Source organism: Cucurbita moschata, unplaced genomic scaffold, assembly GCF_002738365.1.
Source record: "Cucurbita moschata cultivar Rifu unplaced genomic scaffold, Cmos_1.0 Cmo_Scf00051, whole genome shotgun sequence".
NCBI lineage: Eukaryota > Viridiplantae > Streptophyta > Magnoliopsida > Cucurbitales > Cucurbitaceae > Cucurbita > Cucurbita moschata.
The window spans coordinates 1,072,086-1,082,037 of record NW_019268567.1 but is presented as its reverse complement, the minus strand read 5'-3'; the positions used below and the strand labels follow the sequence as shown (position 1 = coordinate 1,082,037).

Sequence of the window (9,952 nt, the reverse complement as noted above, 5' to 3'; positions counted from 1 at the left end):
GCCTGTCAGACATGAAATGCCTCAGAATGTACTATACAGGGGGATATGACTAGTTGTCAACTTCTCTCTATCCAAGGTTATATACCGTGAGCCGTTGTTATTTCTCTCTTGCTTGCTTATATAACGTCTCTTTCAAAAGTCTCTCTCTGTCCTCGTTTTCTAAAACCTTCTCTTAAAACCGAGGCTAGAGGCTCGAGCATACGTCGCTTGGCCGTAGGCGACGCAAGAATGAATTGATTTAGCTCACTTATCGTTGGAAATGAAATGCCTGTCAGACATGAAATGCCTCAGAATGTACTATACAGGGGGATATGACTAGTTGTCAACTTCTCTCTATCCAAGGTTATATACCGTGAGCCGTTGTTATTTCTCTCTTGCTTGCTTATATAACGTCTCTTTCAAAAGTCTCTCTCTGTCCTCGTTTTCTAAAACCTTCTCTTAAAACCGAGGCTAGAGGCTCGAGCATACGTCGCTTGGCCGTAGGCGACGCAAGAATGAATTGATTTAGCTCACTTATCGTTGGAAATGAAATGCCTGTCAGACATGAAATGCCTCAGAATGTACTATACAGGGGGATATGACTAGTTGTCAACTTCTCTCTATCCAAGGTTATATACCGTGAGCCGTTGTTATTTCTCTCTTGCTTGCTTATATAACGTCTCTTTCAAAAGTCTCTCTCTGTCCTCGTTTTCTAAAACCTTCTCTTAAAACCGAGGCTAGAGGCTCGAGCATACGTCGCTTGGCCGTAGGCGACGCAAGAATGAATTGATTTAGCTCACTTATCGTTGGAAATGAAATGCCTGTCAGACATGAAATGCCTCAGAATGTACTATACAGGGGGATATGACTAGTTGTCAACTTCTCTCTATCCAAGGTTATATACCGTGAGCCGTTGTTATTTCTCTCTTGCTTGCTTATATAACGTCTCTTTCAAAAGTCTCTCTCTGTCCTCGTTTTCTAAAACCTTCTCTTAAAACCGAGGCTAGAGGCTCGAGCATACGTCGCTTGGCCGTAGGCGACGCAAGAATGAATTGATTTAGCTCACTTATCGTTGGAAATGAAATGCCTGTCAGACATGAAATGCCTCAGAATGTACTATACAGGGGGATATGACTAGTTGTCAACTTCTCTCTATCCAAGGTTATATACCGTGAGCCGTTGTTATTTCTCTCTTGCTTGCTTATATAACGTCTCTTTCAAAAGTCTCTCTCTGTCCTCGTTTTCTAAAACCTTCTCTTAAAACCGAGGCTAGAGGCTCGAGCATACGTCGCTTGGCCGTAGGCGACGCAAGAATGAATTGATTTAGCTCACTTATCGTTGGAAATGAAATGCCTGTCAGACATGAAATGCCTCAGAATGTACTATACAGGGGGATATGACTAGTTGTCAACTTCTCTCTATCCAAGGTTATATACCGTGAGCCGTTGTTATTTCTCTCTTGCTTGCTTATATAACGTCTCTTTCAAAAGTCTCTCTCTGTCCTCGTTTTCTAAAACCTTCTCTTAAAACCGAGGCTAGAGGCTCGAGCATACGTCGCTTGGCCGTAGGCGACGCAAGAATGAATTGATTTAGCTCACTTATCGTTGGAAAGTGAGTGCCGCACAATCGCAAGTCCACCGCCATCAAAAGTGACACTCCACTCCTTCACCCAACTTTTTAATGACCAATAACTTTCATTTATGAGATTAAAATGTTCCTTCTCACTTCTATTGCCAAAATGGTGCAATAGATATCCACCCATTTCAATTAAAAATTAAGGGTTTATAAGGTTTTAGGAATTTTTTTCTATTTTTTAATAAATTATTCGTGTCAAAATAATATTTGTAATAATAGATCATTTTCATTTTTCAATATAATTTCTATTAATAACGAAAAATATCTTAATAAATCTAATAATATTTTATAAAAAATATAATATATACCTCCCATAAATTCCAAAAATTCAATTTTTAATATTATAATACAATCTTTTAATAATATTATTATTATATTTTTTAGAAAATAAAGGATTAAATCGTAAAAAGTTCCGTAATTTTTCACTCAACAATTGGAATTTTGGAATAAATAAAAATAATAAAAATAATCAGAAAATAAAAAAGATTTAAACAGAGCGTTGGCATTTTCATTTTTCAATAAATCTTCAATTACGCAGTCTGCAGATTGGGGGTAAAGATCCCTGCGCCCATTAATGGCGGACGACGATGGAGCTTCATCGATCCCTAATTCCATCCCTCCACATCCTTCAGACTCGAGCCTCCACAAGAAGCACGCTTCAGTTATTGAACGTCTCGCCAATCGCAATCAGACTCGCTTAGAGAACTCCATAACCCGCAGATCGGAGTCGGATTCCTCTTCCTCTTCCACATCCTCGTTTCTCGTCCGCTTTTCTGACTCCAAGCGCGCCATCGAGTCCGACCTCGCCCAATGCCGCCTCACTCCGCCGGAGCCCTCTCAAGTCAGATCTCACCTCGACGGGATTTCCGCCTCAATCTCCGACCTCGAAAAGCTCGTTGCCGAAACCTCTTACTCCTTGCCTTCGTATGAGGTACGAGCTTCACTCAAATCGATTTCGGAGTTGAAGCAAAGCCTCGAGGATTTAAATTCCGAGTTGCTACCTAAAAAGAAATTCTCATTCAAGAACAAAGGCACGAAGAAAGATACTAAGTCGGAATCTAAAGACCTAGGGCTTGGAAATGCCGGTTCTATGTTAACGAACAAACAGCAGCAAGCGAGTTACATCGCTCGAGATTCTCCAGGAATCAGAGACAAGGATGGCGAGGTTCTGGTAAAGAATTTCAAGGGATCGGATGTTGGGGAGTTTACCATCTCGGGTCTTAGTTCATGCGAGGTCAAATTGATTGGTAGCGTTAGGGCGTTATTTATTCATAAACTAAGAAACTGCAAAGTTTATACGGGACCTGTAATGGGTTCAATTCTAATCGATGATGTTGAGGGGTGTACATTTGCAATGGCTTCCCATCAAATTCGGATTCACAATGCGAAGAACAGTGATTTCTATCTTAGAGTCAGGAGTAGACCGATCATTGAAGATAGCAGCAGCGTTCGATTCGCGCCATACTGTGTGAGTTACGAAGGGATTGAGGAAGATCTCAAAGATGCGAGCCTCGGCGAGGAGACAGGAAATTGGGAGAATGTAGATGATTTTCGTTGGTTGCGAGCGGTGCAGTCGCCGAACTGGTCGATTCTGGCGGAGGGTGAGCGAATTGACACCGTCAAAATCTCATCTACAGAGGGTTGAGCTCTTAAGAGTTAAGTTTCTCATCTCTACTTGTGATAAAAAGTTTATTTGAAAGTTTTGTTCGTTTATCATAGAGAAATTTAATCAGATGACATCGGTTGATTTTGCTGTGCTTGTGTTGTGTTAGTATTATATCCGAAACTGGGAATTCTAGCAGATTCTTTCGTTTACAATTGGTTGATTTTTAAGAAATCTTTCTTGGTCTTGCTGTTTTTCTGCCTTTGAGTGACTTGCCATTGCCACTTGACAACTTGGTTTTTCATATCATTAGAATTTTTAGTTGTATGAATGAAAAATTATATTGAGGAAATATGATGTGCAGGCTCTCTCTCCCTCTGGGTATGTGCTAGAATCTCGTAGTTAGTTAGTGTATCATTGCTGGTAGATATTGTTCTCTTTAGGCTTCCTTTATGGACTTCCCCTCAAAATTTTTAAAATACCTAAGAATAGGTTTTCACACCCTTATAATGAATGTTTCGTTTCCTTCTCCAACCAATGTGGGATCTCACATTCTACCGTCTTGGGGGCTAGCGTCCTCGTTGGCACACTACCCAATGTCTGGCTCTGATACCATTCGTAACAGCCCAAGCCCACAGCTAGTAGATACTATCCTCTTTGGGCTTTCCCTTCCGGACTTCTCCTCAAGATTTCTAAAATGCGTTTGCTAGGGAGAGGTTTCCATACCCTTATAAGGAATGTTTCGTTCCCCTCTCCACTCGACGTGAGATCTCACAGTTAGTCCCAAATTTGGATAGATTATGTGTAAAAAGTATTGGAAAGAGTTCAAAGGGTGATCATTTGCACATCTGATAGATATCGTAAGAGGACACAAGCATTGAGTCGTACTGCAATCTAATGAAAGCTTAAGGTAAAAAATGATTTGGCAATTACATCGAACAAAATAGATGTCATGATATTTTCTTGAATCCAAAGCTAGAATTACTTTTTTTTTTACAGGATTGTCTCGTAGAAGATTGAACCTACCATTGGTTAGAAGAGGCTTTGATGTACCAAAGTGAGCATAGCTCAGGTTAGAGATTCAAATCTCCGTACTCCACTTCTTAAACTTAAAAACAAAGAAGAAATATTGATGTTTAGTCATTTGTGTTACGCTTTGGTTAGTAAGTAGATTTGCACGTGGAATAAATTACATTTATAGTAGTACAGTATAAGATAAGAGCTCGGATCGGGAAAGCTGGTTAGAAAACGAGTGAATTAGTGTGTAATACAATGTTTGCTTGACAGCCTTCTAATGTTAATGTTTATAGGAAGGGGCATAAATTGGCCAAGTTTGTACTCTGAATGTGCTAGCTCAAGTTTGGTACTAGTTTACATACGGAAGAACACAAACAACATATTTTAGTGGATTAGAAAAACCATTGTTCTTTCTAGTTGATATCGGATTAGCTTCAAACATTTTGTTTGAAAATTTGTTCAGAAAGTTGGTAAAATTAATTCGATCATTAACAAAATTGTTCTTCCCCTTAGCTTGACCTTATATAGAGAGTATCTCTGCAACCCAACATCTTTCTGAACTGAGTTGTTTTGCATTTGAACTGGGAGATGCCTCATGTTTTTGTGTCGTGAAATGAAAGTCGAGCTATGTCCCATGCAGATTTAGTGCGCTCGAGTTTCTGATTGGTGACTTCAGCGAGCGGTCGATTAAATTATACACAATACTCCAAAACTTTGGAATATGCTTCAATCGTATCCTTTAACTTTGAACAAGTTTAATTTTTCCATCTAATTTGAATCACTTTTAAAATATCAACTTTTAAATGGATACGAATAATAGTCTGTGTAAGGATTAGAATATTTATGTGGTATTATCTTGAATCAATGGTCATTACTATTTATTTAATCTAAAAAAAACGTTATCAAATTTTCATGTAAAACTAAAACTTTTGGAAGTTTAGGACGCTAATATTTGGTTTTTTTTTTTTTTCAATTTTCTTGTTCTTTTAACATTTAAATTCTAAGTCGGTCCAAAAACTAAAAATAACAAGTTTTTTAAAATATTGGTAAAAAGTTGATAAATAAATCAAGAATTCCTTATCATAATCTTCAAAAATAGAAAATTAAAAAGCAAAATTATTATCATGAGTATTAAAAAGTTGAGCAATCATTATTCATACTTCTATTGGCATCTGAAATAGGAGACATTGACATATTTAACAGTTTGTAACGCATATGATAATTGTCCACCAAAAGGCTGTCCTTAGTCTTGTCAAATGTTGTTTTTTTTGTCTCTCTCCATTGTCAATTTCTTACAAATTTTGAATTCTATTTCTAAGGTTTTTCATATACGAATAAGGATATTGTTAAGTATAGGAAATTTGGTTAACCCTAATCTTAATTAGAAAATTTGTATTTAGAACCAAATGATCAATGGCAAACCATCCCTAGTAATCAGTAGCGGGGTGAGGTCGATGGTCTCTGGTGGGCCGTAGCAATGGTCAAGAACAGTGTTGGTCATTGGCAATAGACACGAGAGAAGTACAGTTTCATATATTATGAAAATTTGAGAACGATTCACAATTAAACCATTCTCAAAACTTAAATCAAGAAATTACCCACTGACTCAATCCATAAACCAATCAAAATTCAATCAACAAAACACTTGTCACAATCGCACTTTTGACAGTAGCGGACTTGCAATTGTGCGGCACTCACTTTCCAACAACAAGTGAGCTAAATCAATTCGTTCTCACGTCGCCTACGGCCAAGCGATGTATGCTCAAGCCTCTGACATCGGTTTTAGAAAACGAGAGCAGAGAGAGATTTAGAAAGAGGTGTTATATATGCAAGCAAGAGAGTAACAACAACGGCTCACAGTATATGACTATTAGTAAGGAGAAATTGATTGAACCAAGAAAACTATTATCCATAAACGAAATGCAATAATCTTTTTATCGAGTATGAAAACAAATGGGTGAAGAAGCAAAAAAAGAAATGCAGTTGGTATTGTGGAAAGGTAGATAAAAAGGGATAGCATTTGACATTTAGATATCAACACAAACAAGAACATGTTGGTCCCATGTGGGCAGCCACCACCTTAAATAAACCCTTCTTACTTCCCTATATAAACATATGCTTTGTGTTCTTCATGAACCTCAAAAACCTGAAACATGGGAAGATCTCCTCCTTCTTCTTCTTCTAATCAAATTGGCCTCAAACGAGGTCCTTGGACTCATGAAGAAGATCACAAACTTGTCTCTTTCATTACAAAACATGGCTATGGCAGCTGGCGATCCCTCCCCGTTCTCGCCGGTATAACCCTTCCTTCCCCCCTATCCCGTCCCAAAGATTATGTATTCGTCAACGTCACGTTTTGTCATTTTGAGACGTTGTTGACTCCGTTTTGATAGTCTCCATTGTCTAATTGGGACATGCATCAAGTTTCATCTTCGTTCCTCGTTTGAATTTGTTTTCAGGGCTTAATAGATGTGGGAAGAGTTGTAGACTGCGATGGGCAAACTACCTTCGGCCTGATATCAAGAGAGGAAAGTTTTCTCAACAGGAACAACAAGTCATTCTCGATCTCCATTCAATCCTTGGAAACAAGTAATTAACGTATATTATAATATCTATTTCTCAATTTATCGGTATAATAATTTTTTTTTTTTTATAATAATCTCTATGGTACTTTTTGGTGGAAGATGGTCCGTCATTGCAAGTCACTTACCGGGACGAACGGATAATGAGATAAAAAACTTCTGGAATACCCATCTCAAAAAAAGGCTCATTAAAATGGGTCTTGATCCCGTCACGCACATGCCTGCAATTTACGATAATACCCTCTCCGCTCATCATCTTCCTCCACCAAATCTCGAAAACTTTCTCCTTTTTCATCTACCTACATTGAAACAACAACTCGAAGCTCTTCAAATGGCAACTTTACAAGGTATATAGATTAAATTAGACGCTTAAAAGCTCAGACACTAAATTTATAGAGCCGCGGAGTAAATTTAATTTATTTATTTTTTATCCATGTTCTTTAACAGAATATTTACAGCTTCCCCAACTTCCACCTCCTCCCTTTACACCCACTTTCCACCTCCAATATGATCGGAATATGTCAGGCCCTTATGCCAATTTGCCGGACTTGGAGGTATTTGGAGCCTCGGATGATCCAACGTGGACGGCAGTTTCCGGCGACCAAAACGGAGCTTCCATGTGGGTTTCTTCTTCATCTTCAAATGCTCCGTCGCCACTTCCGCCGGTGGAAGCCAACTCAGAATCAGAATCAGCCCCGTTGACCGACGAGCTGATGTTCAACGATTATTCGTTGTTTAGTGACATCGATCCCTAGTTCTTTGTTTTGTTTTTTTTGTTGTTTTTTTTTTTTTTTTAATTTCTTAAATGTTGCGAAGAAATAAAAATAGCTGAGATTATAGATTTGTATAATATGAATATATGATCCATTAATTATATGTATTTTTTTTCCCCAATTCTTTGGATAAAAAAATTCTTAATTTCTATTATTTATTTATTTATTTCATTTAATAATAAGAACTTTATAATAAATTCTTAAACTTTATCAATTTTATTTGAAAATTTTAAAAATTAATAAACATATGAGATTCAAAATTCAATTTTATATTTAATATAACTCAATATTTCAATTTGATAAAGTTTTTATTTGAAAATGTATCGTTTTCAATTTTATACGAAACCCTAAACCCTAAATAAAATAATAATTTTTTTTTTTACGCCACATGCACAGGATTTGAGTAAAGATTCGATACCTGATGATCCTGACATTTTCCTACAACATAGTCATGTTACCTACTCATTGCTTCTTAAAAATGAAAACTATCCCCACAGACCAACCCGAATCATTTCAGCATGCTCTCACTTACCTGCATCCTAGGAAAATTCAGAGAGGTCATCCAACATAGAATTGTTTCAAGTAAAGCACGTTTAACTATGAAGTAAGCTACCGTAAAGGAAGGTACACCTTGTAGGTATAGGTAGTACATTTCATTATCTTTAAGTCTTTCTTAGCCATCTTATCCTCAGGATCACTCTCATTCAGTATCGATTTATTCATATACTCCTCCATTACTCGAGTGTCACATTTTTTAAAATGTTTTATTTTTCCAACTCGCTTATTTTTTTATTAGCCCTTTTTGAAATTGCAACAATTTTGTTATTATATAAAGAGAAATGTTTGAAAAATGGGTGAAAATGATTAAATTAATAATGAAGACAAAATTTGTTGTTTCATGTTTCCTTTGTTCAAACCTTATTGAAAGGATTAATTAGAAGCTTCATTAGATTAAAAATCCCATTAATTATTAATTAATTTCAGCCTCTCACTAACCCAACCACTCAATTTGGATCCAAAAGTCAACACCTCAATTATAAATGTCTCACCTTTATTTTATTTTAATTACTAAATTATGCAAATTAATTTTTTTAATATTAATTTTAAAAAGGGGTTGACAAAAAATTTCCTTTCCCAAAAAGTAGTGGGAAAACATTTGTTCATAATATTCTTCATTTAATTTTTAAGAAAATAAGTTAAATTACATTTTTAATTAAAAAATATATATTTTATCCCTATTATTAAACTTTTAATTTCATGAAAATAAATACAAATACAAATTTTAATTTTAATTTATATTCGATATATTGATGAATTTTATATAATAATAAATATAGTCTCTGAACTTTTAATATTTTTTAAAAGTAAAAATAAAAACTATTAAACACGAAGTTAAAAGCTAATAATTTTGTTAATTTAAAAAAAATTAAATATATAATCAAACTTATTTGATATTTTGAACGATTATTTATAAAAATAATTTTTTTAAATTTAGATTAAATTATTTGTAAATTTATTAAAATATATCCTAGCTGATCTCACGTCCACGTAAGCATTACAACCTCCCATATGAACAAAATGAAAATTTTAAAAATAACTTAGAAATGTGAATAATTTTCGTATGATCATCACGTTAAGAAAATCTTACAATATCTCTCGTCACAGTAAAGCAAGGAGAAAATAAACGGATTCATCGAAGGCTACTTAAGGCACTCTAGTGAAAACCGGTGGGACTGGAACTGTTGTATCTTACTCAGTGTTGCTATAATTGAAGAACTAAAAAGTTACGTATCGAACTTCTTTCGAGATCTAATTCTTTCTGTTTACGCGAAGGTTTCCTTTATCGACTGATTCCACTGTCATAGGGCTCTCTTGAAATTGGAAAGTCATTCGATCCTCAAGCTCAAGCAATTTAAAGTTTTGATTTCTATGATTTTTTTTGGAATGGCAGAAGCTACAACTCAGTGACCAGAAACTTATAGCGGTTTCGTCGTCGTTGTCGTTGTCTTCTTCAACTAATAAATGTGGAGGAACGTCGTTCGCCATTTCGTCTCGTTCCCATTCTTTAGCATCCATAGCCCACTCATTAGAATCAATCCCAGCCATTGCCAAAGCTTCTAAAGAAACCGACATGGTTATCAGAAAACCTCGTACAAACGTAAAGCGTAGTTTATTGTAGACTTAGAGATATTGGTGTGTGTATATATATATATATATATATATAGATATGTATATATGTATGTAATATGCATGAATATGAAGATTGAAGGAGGCTGAATAAGGTCACGGGTTCCATGAGAATCAAACATTGAAAAAGGGTGTTCAAATTTGAGAACTAAATTTAGGGTTTTGAATGGTCTCGT

At 35.8% G+C, this 9,952-nt stretch overlaps 3 protein-coding genes across 4 annotated transcripts in view; 2 read left to right on the top strand and 1 right to left on the bottom strand.

The window, feature by feature from the left end:
- LOC111435898 (polyadenylate-binding protein 2-like) overlaps positions 1-9,442 on the bottom strand; it is a 23,603-nt gene extending 14,161 nt beyond the window's left edge. Inside the window, exon 1 of the mRNA XM_023073501.1 lies at positions 9,438-9,442. The gene's annotated coding sequence lies outside the window, so the exon portion shown is untranslated. The remainder of the gene's footprint in view (positions 1-9,437) is intronic.
- Positions 2,125-4,840, top strand: LOC111435895 (tubulin-folding cofactor C). 2 transcript variants are annotated; one of them, XR_002709146.1, is made up of 3 exons: positions 2,125-3,269; positions 4,217-4,289; positions 4,748-4,840. XR_002709146.1 is itself a non-coding variant. In XM_023073498.1 (2 exons), the coding sequence occupies exon 1, from the start codon at positions 2,189-2,191 to the stop codon at positions 3,257-3,259; it is 1,071 nt and encodes a 356-aa protein (XP_022929266.1). In that variant the 5' UTR covers positions 2,125-2,188; the 3' UTR covers positions 3,260-3,269; positions 4,217-4,655. The 2 variants fall into 2 exon arrangements, 1 of the variants encoding a protein (XP_022929266.1); XM_023073498.1 differs by lacking the exon at positions 4,748-4,840 and having other exon boundaries at positions 4,217-4,655.
- Positions 6,387-7,633, top strand: LOC111435897 (transcription factor MYB41-like). The gene is made up of 4 exons (XM_023073499.1): positions 6,387-6,529; positions 6,694-6,823; positions 6,919-7,163; positions 7,264-7,633. Exons 1-4 carry the CDS (start codon positions 6,388-6,390, stop codon positions 7,569-7,571), a joined length of 825 nt encoding a protein of 274 aa, XP_022929267.1. The 5' UTR covers position 6,387; the 3' UTR covers positions 7,572-7,633.
- Positions 9,443-9,952: the final 510 nt, after the last annotated feature.

Coding starts and splice junctions, on each gene's coding strand:
- LOC111435895 (XM_023073498.1), top strand. CDS start 2,189: ATGGCGGACGACGATGGAGCTTCATCGATCCCTAATTCCATCCCTCCA.
- LOC111435897 (XM_023073499.1), top strand. CDS start 6,388: ATGGGAAGATCTCCTCCTTCTTCTTCTTCTAATCAAATTGGCCTCAAA. Junction 6,530..6,693: donor ATCCCTCCCCGTTCTCGCCG/GTATAACCCTTC, acceptor ATTTGTTTTCAG/GGCTTAATAGATGTGGGAAG. Junction 7,164..7,263: donor TCAAATGGCAACTTTACAAG/GTATATAGATTA, acceptor GTTCTTTAACAG/AATATTTACAGCTTCCCCAA.